This window comes from Battus philenor, unplaced genomic scaffold (assembly GCF_028537555.1).
Source record: "Battus philenor isolate CCGP_79_NKW_IND1 unplaced genomic scaffold, ilBatPhil1.0.hap1 SCAF_29, whole genome shotgun sequence".
NCBI classification, from domain to species: Eukaryota; Metazoa; Arthropoda; class Insecta; order Lepidoptera; family Papilionidae; genus Battus; species Battus philenor.
In genome coordinates, this window is record NW_027181692.1 from 2,099,955 (window position 1) to 2,118,622 (window position 18,668).

An 18,668-nucleotide genomic window follows, 5' to 3' on the forward strand; every position below is an offset into this window, starting at 1 on the left:
CATAAATAGTTCAAAAATACTATTATAGACAGTCGTACCAACCTGGGAAAAAAAACTTCACCAGTCTTCCTAACGCACAAGTTTTAAATTAACATAATTACTACTTACTTTTTGATCACAGTAGTATATCTATACTGCATACAGTCGTTCTAACTCATCCAAGATAAAAACAAAGACAACGAATTATTATAATTCCAGAGATTATTATAAGTCCGCTCCGCAAAGTTTTACAGCATTGAAATTAATTTTCTGGGTCCAACATCTTCCGTCGAAGGTTGTCCGTTCGCCAAGGCGGAAGTCCAGCGCTGTGCTCGCTGGTCAGAGTCTACTAAAGACACTAAAAGACCCAGTGGCCACTGCTACTTCATCAACTTGCAAATCTACTGGATTACGGTTATTTCTCACAACAAATAAATACAGTAATACCCCGCTTTACGCGAGGGATACGTTCCAAAAAAATCGCGTTAACTGAAATTCGCGTATAACGAGGTTTATGATTAAAGATAGTCAAAAATTATTACAAAAAAATACAAATCATTTTAATCAATCACTTTAATTCTAGGAACACTTTATGCAATACATACACCTATTTTTTACGGAAAAATACATCTATTGTCTTTTGGGTAACGTTTTGTTTACGTTCTTGTAAAATACGTTCATAACACCCAACACTGTTTTTAATTGTTTGACAGATGGTCAAGACACCATAGAGAAGTTGATGACTACATTATATTTATACGCACTCTTTCGCGTAATTCGAGGCAGTTGAGCACGAAATTTGCAATTCGTGTTATAGTGAAACCGCGTATTACGGGGTCGCATAAAGCGGGGAATTTCTGTCGTATTTCCACTCTGTGGGTGGACGTACTATCCCGCGCTGATCGTTCCATTTTCAATTACGATTCAGTGTTTACTTAATTCTAACTTACTATAAATGTACATGGTAACATTTTTAAAGTATAAATAGAGAAATCAATGCGAAATCTAAGTTTATTATAAATTAAAAATTGAAGAAAAGGTTTAATATAATGCCAGGATAGCTCCACAACAAGCCTTAACCAGTTCATGTCTTGTTTTTCACAGTACATTTAATACGGAAGTTATATAAACTCAAGAACGTATTCAACGAAAAGTATAACCTACCTCATGTTAATATATTGTTTGTATATTATACTTGCATAAGCCAAGATAATGTTTTTTTTAACTCAAATTTGTATTATATCTTGAAAAATTGTTAATATAGTACTACCTAAACCGCTGTACCGCGCCTTAGCTATGCACACGGCGATACGGGGGAGTATCAACTGTTCTGTCAATTAACTCTAATGGAGGCAGCGTTTATGTCAATTTGTCTTCAGTAAGAAAAGGACCATTATTTAGCCACTTCCGCACATGCAGTGGTAGTCGTGCAACAAAGTGCACCGCCCGCCTGCCCGCTGATAAATGCACATGCGACAAACGACGCGAATCACACAAAAACTTCCGCAAAATAACGCCCGATTCCATTATTTGTCTTATTATTTGTCTTCAACCACCACCTCCCGCTTTAAAGCGCGGTACAGCGGTTTCGGTAGCACTATACTAACAGCCGTCGAATTTTTGGTTATATATTTGCGCGTAATAATTTTACAAAAAATTGTAGATTTCGACATAATTAGTTACAAATAGATATATCAACGAAAGGATCTATTATCGTCTCATTCGCATTCAGTCATTTTCGTCATAAAATTGTTTTCCATACAAAGCCTACATATTAGCTTTAGGGAGATATGCATCCGAATATGTGATCTCTGTGAATGACTAGTTGTCTTATAAGGCATACATTGAAGAGTTAAAAAAATTTAAAACAAAAGATTCGGAATCGATTTCAGTATTATAATCGATGTTTTACGTTTAGATTATAATTTAAAATTAATCTTTATCTGTAAAAACTTAATAAATATTTATACTTCATGGGTTGAGCAAAGCAGGTTTTTTCTTTGATCATGAAAGAAAAAAGCAACGAACGCTATTATGAAAAGAAATATAAAAAAAACTGAATAAAATCAGGAAAATAAGTGTATAAAATACGTAATGCGTCTGGTTAGTCGGCGAAATATGAAAACGGTTGCCAACACGAATTCTCCGCTAAACTGTCGTCCTTCTTAATTTTGTCGCATAATAATCTCCGTTGATTTTCTTAGTTTTGTTGTACCTGGTAATTTATGTTTGTAATATAAATTTGACATTTGAAATATAATGACAGATATTTGACGCCCATTGCAAGGTATATATCTCATGGAAAGGTCGCCACGATGATCGGCTTTGCGCTGTTCGCATCCAGTGTCTTCACAGAAACCATGTCGTCGGAATGTCGGAATGTTCGGGAAAAAATGTACAATGTCTCTTTTGAAAAAAAATTGCTAATTTTGTTCCTTGCAAAAAAATGAAGCCAAGAATGTAAAATACGTAAACTTTAGAGAGATATATATAAGTATGAATAAACTCCTAGATATTTTATTAATAATTTTATGTAAGTATATGAATAATTTAGTAATATAAATTTTAATTTCTATTAAAGATTAGTAATGTGTATTTAAATAAAGTAATTTATTGTAATGATGGTTTCTTGTTTTTTTTTTGAACTGTGACTGTCGAATTAAAGTTTAATTGACGACTAAAGCTAAAATACCCGGTGATAAATACTGCACATCGACATTTGGAAAGAGACAATCGGCTAATTTCGGCTTCGTAGAGCACTATCTCTGTCCCACACTACCTATGTAACGTTTTGTCAGTCGTTGTTTTTCGTGCAACAGAGATAACGCTCTATGAAGGCGAAATAAGCCGATTGTTCCTTTGCAAAGGTCGATGTGCAATATTTATCGCCGGGTACTGTATTAAAGTTTTTATTTACAAAATCATTCGCTGGGTACATTTCAGAGCTACATCCCAGAAAATTAAAGTATGCCTAACATTTGTTGGAAATTAAAAATATTTTGCAAGATCATTTAGGCCTGGGGAATCTGTGTGCTTGATCAGAAGTTTCCAGACTTATGTTTCTCCCATTTCATAACCAACAGGCCTTGGAGGATACAAGGCCGGATCGTTTATCACAGGGGACGTCAACCCCTGATCATACTAGATAGAAGTGCTGCTAGAGTTTCTTCAGCCATTTGTTCTTCCAGCGCTAACGCTTTCTGAAGTGGTAATAACTTAAGCCTGGTCATAGCTCCCGATTAAGTCAACGTTCGACTTATCGACGAGTGACAACCCTAGGTCCCCTCGTGAGGACCTTTGAGCTTAGTCACTCCAAGGGACGTTCATCGAAGTATTTCCCCGGGAGCGCTCATGCACCGTCACCCCAAACGCGCGGAATCATGAGAAACTAATGTAATAAACAATGAAGATGAGGGGATAATTTAAGATTTTATGAAGGATATGAGAAGAAAAAAGGAGATTTAAAAAAATCTAAAAAACTGGTTACGCCCGAAATGACGTCTCTGTCCCACACGGGCGGCAGTGACAGTCCGGTCAAAAAATGTTTCTCATAAACTGCATTCAAAATTTATTAGGTTCTGGTGGAAACCATGTAGATGCATTTTTACGATATTACCAAAATTCTACAATAGTAGTCTGTCATCATTCTTTAGCATTCGTGTTCATATTGATGAAGATATACATACATACATACCTCAAGACGTATTTCGTCCCTTTACAAATCTGAACAAGCGGTGAATGACAAGGGCGCTTTGCAAGTCTGAGCATGTTGTACTGAATATGGAATATGCAAATTATTACAAGTAACAATCCCTGAGCTTCTTAAAATATTATCTGTCTACATTCACAAGTGAAGTCAAGCCAACATCATAGTTCTTCACAATAAGGAGATAAATTTTCGTGGACTCTTGAGGGTCCATCTGAACCATTGAGTTAGCTGAATATTTCGTAACACTTCTACTGAAGCTTAAAAACTCCATCTTAACGCCTGAATAATCACGTTTGCTTATACATAATTCTGTTGTCAGACTAGCATGTGGCCCATAACATCGAAGTTTTCAGTTGTTGCCGCTTAAATAGGTCCTTCATGCGGATTATCATTCAGGTTATTGCAATCAGTTTGAACTCGTTAAAGAAGTTGTAAACAGCTCATCCTTATAACTGAAAGCTAAACAAAGTGTATCATGATGTTGCTGATGGAGACCTCGACGAAAATAGTAAAAAAAAAAACTATTATAAATGTTCATTTGTTAAATGACGTCAAAAGTATTTTTTAAATTGCCGCTAATTTGTTGAAATAAATGACAGAGTGATGTGCCAGTTCGTGAAAATTTATATATTTTTTGCTTGCCAGTATTAAAACTTTTAATGTCTTTTAACGTATCAGCACTAATTTAGGTAAGTATTCATTCTTTATTATAATAAAACATATTGTAATTTTAAATTAACCGCCATTAAGACAAATAGTTAAATAATGTGTTCGAATGTACATGAAAAAATAATATTTTATAAAAAAACATTGTTTTTAACGTTGTAATTGAAATATATTAAGTACATCGTTCAATACAATTAACTAGTAATATGTAATGTGTTAGTCTAATCTTTTCACTCTTTGAATGCCATTAATTTAAACGAATATTTCCGAAAACATAATATCGATTTTATCAGTCAAATCATCTACTGCACATCACTAGCAAAGTTTTATTTAATATTTTTTGTTTTCTGTAATTGGTTTGTTGATATTCTTACATACAGCAATATATTGCACATATTTATTATGTATAACACATCGATTACTTAATTATGCAGATAGTAATTCAGTAAAACAAAATGAGTGTGAAAAAGAGCAAGGGCCCTATCTTTGACCCAGGTGTGTGTAGATGTTGTGGTTCTATGAAGAGATGTCGTCTTCTGAATGTGGAATACGAGTGTATGGGGGTGAAGGAGGTGTATTCAGACATGATGATGGATTGCTTCGGCCTCCTGGTGAGTTATGGCTATATACAAATTTATTATAAATATCTGTCAGTAATCTCAACGTATAATATCTAAGGTGTACCTTCTAAAAGTCAAACGCAACAACATAGTCCATTGGCGCTCTACAAATGAGGTACTGGTGTATAATTTTGCGGATAATTTTTCTCTAGGAACGCTAGGTGAAACAACGCATTTTGAAAATTTTATGTTCCATTTTTGTGCATCTATTACACTCTGTGTTTAGGATCGTTAGAGAATCTGAAATTAGCATTTTAAAGCAGTTTCCCTGATAAATAATTCAATATTCAAACTATGCTTATGTAACAAGCTGCCTTTAAAAAAGATACATTTCTGCTCAAGTTTGCAAAAGGCTAGTAAAGCTTCACTTCATGTTTTCAGATTGATACCTTTGTTTATCACTGAACAAATGTGTACACAGGTTAATTAGAACTTAGTTTTAGCTTATAAAGGGTCAAATGTATAGCTTATTTGCCATTAATGTATGGTATGCTATATATAAAAATCAATTGTTTCAGATATAATAAATAATATATTGAAAATATAGTTAGAAAAATTATGTTCAACATTTAGATTAATACAAATTACAATTAATGGTTTTTTACCATCTGTTCCTGCAGACTGTACCACCAGAAATATTAATTTTGACATATTCCAATAAAAAATATAGGTGTTGTAATATGATAAACTTAAATAACAAAAAAAAATAAGTAGGCTGATAGAGCCTACTCCAAAGCATAGGCTTCTCCCACAATATATATGGGGTGCAAGGGATGTACCATAATCCTCACACTTAGCAGGCTGGTGATCACAGTGTTATATTATTTAACGCAGAGGATGCTGTTGCCTATCTTCTTGAAACTAGTTTGTGAGCAGTGGCAATCCAATTATGATTAATGCACAGAGTATAAATTACAAAAAATAACTTATTAAAATTGGGTATTCATTGACAGTTAAGCAGTTTCTGGCCATAAGGAAATTTTGTGCAAAAACTATGATACTTGATAGTGTTTTCAATGTCATATGATATAACATTGAAAACACTATCAATATTTTTGCATTGATATAACACTGAATGCATATTCTAAATGACTCCTTATATGTACAGCACAGGACTTTTATTATAAAATCTAATTCAGTTTATTACAAATTAATTACCGTGACCTTTTGTAATCAAACTTTTGGTACATCTAGTTTTTCAAGGTGCCTTGAAAATACACTGTGAATGTCTCGATATTTTTATATAAATATATGATTATCTTTATTTATTGCTTTTTTGACTTTACTTAAGTTATATGCTATCTAAAATTAGTAACTATTTTTTAATGATAGCTTAAAGACACCTACATGTGATGTTTTAAAACTCAAAAAAATCTATTAAGGGACAAATATCTGTGTTGTTAAGTGTTTTTCTTATTTAACTCATTTAAAAGCCTTTCATTGTTGTTGTTTTTATTGTGAGATGCTTATACAGGATATTTAATTATATGTGTTATCGCTTAAAAGAAGGGAATGTATAGTTCATTTGTCAGTAAAAATCCTTCGGGCCCCGCACCCCTCACCTGTTACTTTCTCTAACAATGTCTGTGTGATGCTGTCTGTATCTGTATTCATACAGTTGCTAAGCTGTTACTAAATGTGTACTTTCACCCACCACCCAGATATGAGGCATGTATCCTTCGTTCTCACTTAATAGCTATGTAGTAGTGCATTACAAATGCAATTAAAACATGTTAGTAGCTATATGCCAGCCGCTAGATGCAATAGTGTCTCTTTAGAAAGTCACCATGGATGAAAGAAGGGCCTTTAGCTATCCCTATGTATAAAGGAATCACTATATGTTGTAATACGTTACATAAGTTATTTTTTTCAATTGGAATGCGACAGGCCTATTACATATAGTAACAATAATTAATTTAAATATGTCTCTTATTATATTATCATTACGTTATTTATAATTTCTAAAACCATTGGATTTTGAATATGGTTTACCATACACTAATTCATAGCAAATGAGTTTACATTCAACCATTTGAACCTGTCACCATTTAGACATAGTTTATTGCCCTCATTATTAGGGGCATCTTACATCACCTGCCTTGGGTACACAGTCACATAATCTATCATTCCTTTCCAAACTTTATTTTCTTTTCTTACATCACGTTCTTTACTTCACCACCTGAATACTACTTTTTACTTTTTTATTTTTGTTTTATATTTATATTTATTTTCTTTCTCCTTCCAGTTTTTACTTTAGATTTTTCCTAATTTATTTTGTTTAGTTTTATATTCCATTGACTCACAATTTATACCTCATTCTACTGTTACCTGACTAGGACTATATCTTTGTTTTTTTTTTACTACTTTATTTATTTTATTTTTATATTTTAGTGTTTGCTTTACTTTTTTTATTCATGTCCAAGTCTATTTGAATCTATTGCTGTGTTTTATTTTTACCTATGACATTTATCACCACTTTCCTGCAGTAGCTGAGGAAGCATTCTCTCATCCCTTCGTCTTGCATGATGGCCGAGATACTTCTTTCCTTTATCTTTTTGCCCATCCGGCATTCGGAATCTGCGCGCAGTCTTCCGAACGCTAGACAGTGGGCCACAAGGTGGACCACGGTCTGGCCCACGCCCGGTTCACAGAAGCACGAGGGGTCCTCCTTGAGCTTGAACCTGTGAAGGAACTCAGAGAACCCCCCGTGACTCGTGAAGTGCTGGGCCAATAGCTGGGACTATATCTTTACATTTTGTCACTTATAACATTTTTGCAATAATCTTAGACGTGACATCTTTCTCAGTCTTCAATGGCAATTTAGATTTAGTTTAGTTAGGTTACCTTATCAGTTGCCCATATAATCAAGCTAACTTAATGTACATGATTACTTCCAGTTATCACACTTAGATGGGAAGCCAACGGAGCGTCTGGTTTGCGCTACGTGTGTGATGCGGCTCCGGGAAGCGTTCAACTTCAGACAGCAGGTGCTGAGATGTGAAGAAGCCTTTCTACAAGTGCGGCTTTGTGATACCACCAATGACAGTAGGTTAAGTTAACTTTAAATGCAATACTTACGTAAAGGACATCCCTGGTGAGGTCATCGAAAGACCCTAGATGCTGACTGCTTCCAATCGGTTCTATTTCAAAGTAAAGGTCTCAGCCCTTAAAAATGATAGGGGAATGAGATACCACAATAACGGGACCTTAAAAATCATTTCTATGGGAAATCTACAGCACATCGCGCCATTCTCAATGGAACACAAAACACTAAAACACTACTCATCAAACACACCAGCGGCGGTTAGAGGGCGGCCGCTTATTCCCTAACCGGGAACAGCGTGGGCGAACCGAGATTTAATCCGTATATTCCGTGCATAGTTAGGCATGTGGGGGTTTACAATAGCTCCACTGATCAACTAAAATAAATAAATAATATAAACTTTAGTTCTAAACACCAAAAATTATCACTGTTTGGCACTTACATAAGAAATGGAGTTGCAATAAATCTGTTTATGCTCACCAGAAGGTCGATCAGCAAAGGAGAATGAGAACCTAGTGGAGATTGAAGTTGTGAAACAGGAACCCGGCTGCGATTCCCGTCCAAACTCACCATCCTCACCAGCGTGTGATGCCCTTGCTGATGATAATTGTAAGTTCTTATAAACTCTTGTACTTCTAACTGGAATCTTGGCCTAGTCTATTACTTTTGGGGTTTAACTATACTGGAATAAGAAGAATTAACTCTTGGCCGCTGGGTCCTTGAGGTTTCTTAGTCGAGACCTCGGCAAGCGCAGTGTGGAATCTCCTACCACATGGTCGAAAAAGACCTATGAAAAACGAGGAATGTGGGCCCCTACCTACCAGACATTTTGGAAATCTATAAATGTAGGCGAGTAACAGGAGAAATGATGGCAGATAATTTAATTTTAATTTTATCAAATTTGACTGTTCAGGCGTTCAATTCCATGATATGTAAAGGTGATCATTGTGAATGATCCAAAGTTGATAGATAATGCTCAAGATTGTTTAAAATAAATAGATATATGTGTATATAAAAGACAGGTTAAATTTTTAGATGATGTTAAAAATGAAGATTCCTCATCGAATGATGATATGCCACTTTTACCGAGGAGAAGGAAGGTGCCTAGAAATGCTGCAGCATCAGAGGATGCAAGGAACAGTGCAGATTCGCAGACCAGATGTGACACCGATATCACTGAAGTTAATCTTCAGGCACCGGAGTTGAGGTTGGAGAAAGGCAATGGTGAAGTCACTGTTCCTCTGGTGCGTCAGATGTTAAAACAGAGTAAGTATAAATATACCTCATTATATAGATTTGACTTTAATATATACATGTATCCAATTGTATGCATCATTAAATATTCATCGAATCAGGCGTTACCTTGCGGAAGTCCATCCTAAGTAAGAAAAGGACCAATATTTAGCCACTTCCGCACATGCAGTGGTAGTCGTGCAACAAAGTGCACCGCCCGCCAGCCCGCTGATAAATGCGTATGCGGCAAACAATGCGAATTACACAACTGCCACTGTCAAATCATTCAACACGTGTTTCACTCCTCCACGGGGCATCTTCAGGAGTTATGTTACACCAATTAGTGCCAAACACAGAGACTCTAATAATAAACTAAATATTGATCCTTTTCTTACTGTATGCATCAGTTTTACCCTATTGTATTCTTTACTTTATCCTTTTGCATGCATGATTGTATAATACAAATATATTTATATAACATAATTATACAATATTATCTATTGTACGCGCTATATATATATACACACATAAAAGCATAATAGTAAAGAAAAGGTACGGTAATGGGCAGTTTTATCACACGATGCAATATCTTACAGACAACCATTGTATGGAAGTAGTATATATAACGGTCGTTAAGGTATATATATATATACAATTCATGACATGCCTCTTTTATTCTACCTAATTATGTTTTTCACTGTATCTCACAAAAGCATGTACATAGCATGTATCACTTTAATCCCATTAGTTTTACCCTATTGTATTCTTCACCGTACCTTAGGCCAGTGTTCTTTAACCTTTTCTCAACTACCACACACAAATCTTTTTTTGAATTTCGCGGCACACCGGAAGCCAATTTAAAGAGACGAGTGAAAGTGACGTGCGTCTATGTCTTAAATACAAAATAAGAATAATTAAAAATTGTTAAATTTTTATTTATTAGCTTTTACCGCGGCACATTTGTATCCAACATAAGACTTATTTATATCCAATATATATGTCACTTTTATCACGTTGTATGCATTACTTCAAAAAGCAAAAAGCCTTTACAATTTCAAATGGAAACTTCGGGAACATATGCGTCAGAAATTAGCAGAATCTAAACAACAGTAGTTATTATTAATTATATTTATCTACACGAAGTATATGTATTATATTATATGTATATATTATTTATGGATTGTATATAAATATTTATACGAGGCATATATGTAAGTATTGTTGTTGTATCATTAGTAGGTATGTTCTATTTTATTATAGTTTAAGCATCTAACTGGATTAACCCTAAGGTAGACTGGTAAAGAACGCCTATGGCGTTAAGTCCGCCTTTGTACATTTTTTTTGAGTGAATAAAGAGTAAATGAATAAATAAATAATTCTACATTAACGAATTTTACACTGTACCTTAGGGTATGCATTCCATGTCTTACTTTGTCTTCCTTTAATCCCATTGTATTTGTTAGTTCTACCCATTTGTATTCTCTACTATACCTTAGGCTATGCATTACTTATAATATTATAATTGTATATGCCATTTTTATCCCATTGAATGCATTAGTTATACCCTATTGTATTTTTCTCTGTTCCGTACTGTATGCATTACTTATATATATGAACATCAATTTTATTCTATAGTATTTGTCACCTATATATTTTGATGTATGCACATGCTATGGTACCTTACTATACTCATGGTACTAGCTTTAAAAATTAAATAAATAAGAATTTTTTTACTCGTTTTATATATTAAAATAGATATGAATAAACATATTATATTATAGATTTGCATACAAACTATTTAGTCATATGTTAATAAGATGTAATTCTATTCCAGATCTTCCCATGTCGAAAGTGCAACAGCTGATGCGAGAAAGGGACCCTTCATATATGACAGAGACGAACATATTGACTATAGTTGAGTTTTCTTACGCCTGCCCCTTCAAATGCAGGCATAACCATCTGCTGTGTTACTACTGTGGGGAGAACTTCCCGGACCCAATCTTACTGAGGCAGCACACATCTGAATCTCATCATCCAAAGAAATTCAAAGTGACTGAAAATAAAAATATGGTTAAACTAGATCTTACTAGAATTGATTGCAGGTTGTGTGCGTCTAGGATAGACAGTTTAGAAGAATTCAAGAATCATATCACAAGTGTACATCAGAAGAAATATTACTTTGATCATAAGGACTCAGTGCTTCCGTTCCGTTTGACCAAAGACGAATTAAAGTGTGCGATATGCAATGTCATATTCCCATACTTCCACGCACTAAACAAGCATATGAACGAACACTATAGTAACTATGTCTGCGAGACCTGTGGCCTGGGTTTCGTGGACAGGGGACGTTTTGTGATGCACCAGCAACGTCACGAGGAAGGTGACTTCCCATGTGAGACCTGTGGTAAAGTCTTCAAGGCGCAGTATAACCGGGATCTCCACGTAGACAGGGTGCACAAGAAGAGAGCCAGGGTCTACTGCCCCAAGTGCGATATCCGACTGATGACGTACCAGCAGAAGTTGAAGCATCTAGTGGAAGTCCACGGTGAGGAACCACTGAGGTTCCCTTGTAATATGTGTGACCGTGTTTGTGAGACGAGACGGTCGCTCACCATTCACCGTAGAAAGGATCATCTAAAAGATTATAGGTAAGTGATATATTTTTTTAATGGCGTTCTATATCTAGTAGTGGATGTGATGACCAAAATGATGATGATATCTACAGGCTGTAGCGGATTCAAGGGCAAGTGGTGGTGTTATAAAATACCTTTGTTTTAATTGTGATACAATAGCGCGAGGTAATGGACCACTAGCGCCATCTATCGACGACAAGTTACAACATTCTAGGATATACAGGATGATAAGTTTTAGATGTAAAAGCTTTATAAGAATGAATGCATAGTTCATTTGCAGTCAATTTATGTATTGTACATAAACAGAGTGATGATAATATATTAAGAAAAAGCGTTTACAAAATTCGTATTACTATATGTTACAGTTAAATATTGGTTACTATATTTCTTTTCAAACGTTGTATTGTCATAAGCCCGTCACATTCCAATAGAAAAACAATGTATAAATAATATATTTTAGAGTGATAACTTTATACAGCGTGATTCAAAATAAATGTAAAAGTTTTAAAGATTTTTGCAGACGAATGTGTTATACAATTTCAAATAACATATTTACTTAGATGTTTGGTCGAGTATTGGCGACCACAAAAAACGCTCAACTGTGTTTGGCGTGAACTCCTTACTGATGAACGGTCATCATAGGAGAGTTCAATCTGATTCCAGTTTCCAGTTAACACTAATCATACCAATACTTATTAAGTACTTATTCCTACCATAATAGACGACCCGACTTTGTTTCCTGCTTGAATGTATGAAATAAGTTTTTAGGAAGAAAATAAAAAATAAATTTAATAAGTGTAATAGCTGTAGATTGATTAGTAACAAAAAGTCATGATATCAAAATTTGCAAAATCAATAAGATGAAACCAAATGGGTCATTTTGACCCATAACGGTATATGTGCGTTTTGATTCAGGTACGAATGTGACTACTGCGGTCATAAATTCTTCACCCAGTTTGCTCTCAACAACCACATGCCAACCCACACTGGTGAGAGGAACTTCAAGTGTAAGGTAAGAGTTGATTTATTTATCCATTTACTAGCTGATCCCGCAAACGTTTTGCAAAAAAAAAGTTTTTAATTAACAAATGTAAGATAAGGGTTGATCGTAGAGGGGTGAAAATTTAGGTTTGTATGTATTTTTGTATGCTGTATCATAATAAAATAAAAACCAAAAAAATTGTCTAAAAAATTAAAAATAAAATTTAGGGGTGGACCACCCTTATCACTTAGGGGTATGGAAAATAGATAGTAGCCGATTCTCAGACATACTGAATACGCATGTAAAATTTGGTGAAAATCGGTCAAGCCGTTTCGGAGGAGTTCAAGTTCGAACACCGTGACACGAGAATTTTATATATTAGATTTAGGAAAGTTTAATAACCACCGCTGCCATCTTGAATTTCTAAGTGTTGCCATATATTTTCCCAAAGTGCCTATTTATTTATTCGTATATATGTATGTGTGACGGTAATATTATCTTGTACACTACCCGGCGATAAATATTACACATCGACTTCTGGAAAGAGACAATCGGCTAATTTCGACTTTGTAGAGCACTATCTCTATCCCACACTATCTACACCAATACCTTACTTTGTTTCGTGGTTACATTCCAAAAAAACACGACGCAAATTGAAACGTCGCAAAGTGAATTAAGATTTTCTATAGCAAAGCATGTAAAGATCGAATATAGGTTCCAGGGTCACGAAAATAGTACTTTCTAAAAAGGAAATTGAACAAAGTGAACATTTAAGAAACAAAAATAATGTAACTCTGCCAATAAATAAATTGGAATAATATTTACCTTTTTTGTAACCAGAACTACAATAAAAAGAAACAACTCGTAAAAATTTATTTAAATTTATAATTCTCTTTTAAAAAAAGCACAACACACTACGTAATTGAAACTGAACTCTAAAATAAGCAAAACAAAGTTAAAATAAAACAAATTGCGATTTTTAGTTAAAAAGAGAATCCTCGAGTTTTGTTGATATGGCGTAATAAGAAACAAAAGTGTTGCCATCTTTTAGAAAAAAAAATACAAAATTATAGGCTCGAACCCAAAACAACGCAACCTCGAAAATCTTCCAAAAAAATGCAAAACGAAAGGACGCAAAGCGAAGTATTGGTGTATGTGACGTTTTGTCAGTCGTTGTATTTCGTGCGACAGAGATAACGCTCTACGAAGCCGAAATTAGCCGATTGTCTCTTTCCAAAGGTCGATGTGCAATATTTATTGCCGGGTACTGTATGATCTGAACTCTCCGGACTATACTTCGTTATATTTTTAATTTAGCCATATATATAGTTACAAAGATTTATTGGTAGGTATGCGAGAAGTCATACCCTCGTCTGAAGACCTTGAAAGATCACATGAGGATCCACACCAACGATCGTCGTTACCGGTGCCACATCTGCGGACAGGCCTTCATACAGAACTGCAGCCTCAAGGGTCACATGAAGAGCCAGCACCCTGAATACGGATAGTATTGATTCAAGCCCACAGTTGGGAAAATCATACCGCAGCGACACTTTGTCAAACAGGTAATCTCAAATTGATTTTAAAACAAATTATGTCACAATTTTTAAACTGTTTTTTTTTGTCATACAAGTGAAGAAATCTATTTTGAATAAATGTATATGTTTTGTAATTCTATGTTGCTTTTGTGTTATATTGAAAGACCATAATGTAAGAACAGACAAGTCATACTATGACGAATTTCGTCAACAATTGACTTTTGGAGTGTTTACAAATTAATTTGTATTAAGTGTAAAAAACTTAAAAGCTTTTCAATTTACAATCAGCCTGTATATATTTGTACATTTTTTTTCATCTAGTATTTTATTTACATTTTTTTATTTTAATATTCATTCATACTTACACTGTTATTTATTCTTAGCCGACCGTTTTAACCTAAGTTTTATTTCTTTCTATGATATTTTCTACGACCCTCCTGTAGAAACTGAGGAAGGGTGTTCTGCTTTCTTTATCTGGTATAATGGAGGCAGACCAGGTAGACTTTGTACTATTAGTAGTATTACAATAAAAAATATTAACTCATGTAACATATTAGGACCTTGAATAAGTTCTCGCTGTTTTTTTTCCAAAAAAAAATTATTTAAAATACAATGCTTACAATGACATTACTCAAAGTATTGTCCATCATTAGAGACCACTTTCTCCCATCTCTCTGGTAGCAATTGAATCCCCCGTCGGAAAAATGACTCATCTTTCGAGGCAATCCATGAATCAAGCCATTTTTCGGCTTCTTCAAAAAAATGGAAGCGCTGCTCGCTTAAACCGTGCGCCATCGACCGAAACAAGTGGTAATCGGAGGGGGCTATGAGGGGGTAATCGGAGGGGGTGAATACGGCGGGTGGGGTAGAACTTGCCATTGAATTGTTTCCAGGTAAGTTTTGACTGGTTTTGCCACATGTGGCCGAGCATTATCATGTAATAAAATCACTTTGTCGTGTCTCTGCTCGTATAGTGGCCGCTTTTCTTTCAGAGCACGGCTCAAACGCATTAACTGAAGTCGATAGCGAGCTCCCGTGATAGTTTCATTAGGTTTAAGCAGCTCATAATAAATTACGCCCCGCTGATCTCACCAAATGCAGAGAAGAAGCTTAGAACCATGGATATTTGGTTTAGGCGACGATGTTGATGCGTGACCCGGCATACCCCACGATTTTTTTCGCTTTGGATTGTCGTAGTGAATCCACTTTTCATCCCCAGTGACGATACGGTGCAGAAAACCTTTTCTCTTTTGTCGTCGAAGCAACTATTCACACATGAGGAAACGTCGCTCTACGTCTCTCGGCTTCAACTCATACGGCACCCAATGTCCTTGCTTTTGGATCATTCCTAACGCTTTTAAACGTTTTGAAACTGTTGACACATCTACTTGTAACGTTTTCCAAAGCTCTACTAACGTCTGACATGGATCTTCTTCAAGCAATGCCTCCAATTCTTTGTCTTCAAATTTTGTCGGTGCTCCAGAACGCTCTTTGTCTTCAAGGTTAAAATCATTACTTTTGAAGCGCCTAAACCAGTCTCTGCACGTTGTATTCGACAAAGCATTGTCACCATATGTCTCAACGAGAATTCTGTATGCTTCTGCTGCAGATTTTTTCTGAATAAAGCAGTGCAATAAAATTCCCCGCAAAAACACTTTATTTGAAAAAAGTAGACATATTCACAAAAGGCAAATAAATATGTAGTTGACACTGCGGTAAACTCTATTCTACTATAATTTGAGGTTACATATAGCACTACTTTGGTGATTTGTTACCGTACGAAATTCCAGGCACAGAGTGCGCAACGCCATCTTTAAAAAAACAGCGAGAACTTATTCAAGGTCCTAATATTTCAGAGTGATCTAAAGTGATCAGTGATACAGGCTGATTGAAAATAGGTGAAAAGTTTTAAATAGTTTTGTTAAAAAATGAACTTTACATGCACTTTTACAGTGTCATAACACATTGTCTTTACAGTCGGATGTGATGATAAAAATGATAAACATAAAATTAATTTATTCAATATTGGAACTTTTAACAGGACTTTGGACAACTTTTTTTAAATCTTTTATTTTTGAGTTTACTCTGCTTTTTAATGTGTTATAATACTGTGATCAAAAACTAAAGTGAATTTGTTTATAAAATGTTCATTCTTTATTTATTTTTAAAAGTGTCAAAACTGTGCCCGCATTGGGTTTTTGAGTTTATTAATTGACTAACTCGCAGATATAATATAAACAAATAGACTATTGGCAAATGTTATAGAGAGTCTTATTAACCTAGGAAAAACAACACTCCTTAATACTATAATAAAATTTAAAATGAGGGTAAATAAAATAAACAATAAGGTTTGACTTTGAATTTTGCCTTACTTTTTGATCACAGTATTAGTCGTGGAGAAGAAGCAGGAAGAAAAACCACAACAAAACCTTTTATAAACAAATGTTTGACAATATTGATTTATGTATATACACTCTGTCAGCATGAAGCGTGAATGGAAACAAAATATTCAAGCGAAATCATTGCCAAGGATTCTTGACATTTAATTTTGATTGTAAGCCAAAATTTGGACATCACAATAAATACGTTTATTTAGAAATAGTAGATAATTCTGATGTTGAATTAAATTGATAATATCATACAGTACCCGGCGATAAATATTGCACATCGATCTTTGGAAAGAGACAACCGGCTAATTTCGGCTTCGTAGAGCGTTATCTCTGTCGCACGAAATACGACTATCACATAGTGTGGGACAGAGATAGTGCTCTATACACGGCAGTTCGGCTCGATCTCTCGAAGCGATCGCACGCTCCGTCCGCGCCCTACGCGACCAGTGCTGCCCGCTCGTGACCGTTCCGTACGACCCGACGTCCGCGCTCCGCCCGACAAGTTCAAACTTGTCGATCGCGTCAGTGCCGAATATAAATTAGTTCGCGCGTCGCCCCTCGCGTCGCGCCCCGCCCACCGCGTCTTCGCTGCCGCGCGCCGCCGTCGCGCGCCACCGCCGCGCGCTCGCGCCACTGTCGCGCGCCGTTGCGTATCGCCGCGCGCCCGCTTAGCTGCGGATCCCCGCGGCGCGCTCGGTGCGGCTGACGTGCTCGGCCACTGCAAATTTTTAGGTTTGTTTTTGTCACTATTATTTAGTCACGATATTGAGCGTCTTAACATAGTTAGGCCGCGATTTTATCTTACTTATTAGAATTTCTTGTTTCTATTACAAAGTGACAGTGTAAATTTACTACACATTTTAACACTCGGCAGGGGGTTAACCCCCGGCCGCTCGCCGTCGTCCGGCACTCTAGTGCCGTATTTATTACGGTCACATTTGTACCGGAGACGACTCTCTGCACTCCTGCAGTCTCCACAAAGCCCCCCCAACTCCCTGCCACCGGGCAGGGAGACATTGTAGCTATCATACAACATCACCCAGCAATTTACACTAATCATCACTCAACAATGTCGCTGCATCAACTTGCGGAATTTGCAAAAAAGCACCCAGAGCTATGGGCTGCTCATATTGCCACGGTTGAAAAATTTTCAACAGCCACGACGCATCCCTCCCCCCCTCCCCGTGCCCCACCCTCGTCCCTAGCGACGGTTCGCGCGCATCCTCAGATTCTGAAGCCGACATGGAGTGTGACAACTCCACGGACGGCTTCACCTTAGTTAAAGGTAAAAGGAAGAGGTCCCAGCGCCTCTCCAAAACGATAAATGACTCAGCATCATCGGGGGATGACTCACCCCCCTCACCAACACCACCTGCCAAGAAGAAGATATCGGGACGCCCTTCACCCCGCGTACCTTCAAAAAACACCACCGAGAATAACACATCGGTGAAGCCCCCCCCCCCCATCGTCCTCCAGGACAAAAGTGCCTGGACTAACCTTTCATCGTGGCTAGATAGCCACAACATCACGTGCCCGAAAGCACAGAATACCGCTCAAGGTATTCGCATTCACCTCTCATCGGTGGATGACTTCAGGGTGCTAACCAAGCACCTCAGAACTGTGGGACTCTCGTTCCACACGTTCGCCCTCCCGGAGGAACGTATCCTCCGAGTAGTTGTTCGGGGCATCCCGGTGGAAGTTTCCACCGATGCCGTATTGGATGACCTTGCAAAGCAAGGCATCCCTATGATCAGTGCCAAGCGCATGACAAGCGCGCGCACTAAAAAACCTATACCCCTTCTAATGCTTGCAGTTGAGCTCTCAGCAGAGGGCAAGAAACTGTTTGAGGTGAAAAGAGTATGCTCCCTCACGGGA

General features: G+C 36.4%; 1 protein-coding gene across 1 annotated transcript; it reads left to right on the forward strand.

Moving 5' to 3' along the window:
• Positions 1–4,733: 4,733 nt before the first annotated feature.
• Positions 4,734–14,447, forward strand: LOC137926427 (zinc finger protein 25-like). Its single transcript, XM_068770025.1, has 7 exons — positions 4,734–4,965; positions 7,872–8,019; positions 8,501–8,626; positions 9,053–9,283; positions 11,085–11,898; positions 12,799–12,895; positions 14,215–14,447. The coding sequence occupies exons 1-7, from the start codon at positions 4,810–4,812 to the stop codon at positions 14,371–14,373; spliced, it is 1,731 nt and encodes a 576-aa protein (XP_068626126.1). The 5' UTR covers positions 4,734–4,809; the 3' UTR covers positions 14,374–14,447.
• Positions 14,448–18,668: the final 4,221 nt, after the last annotated feature.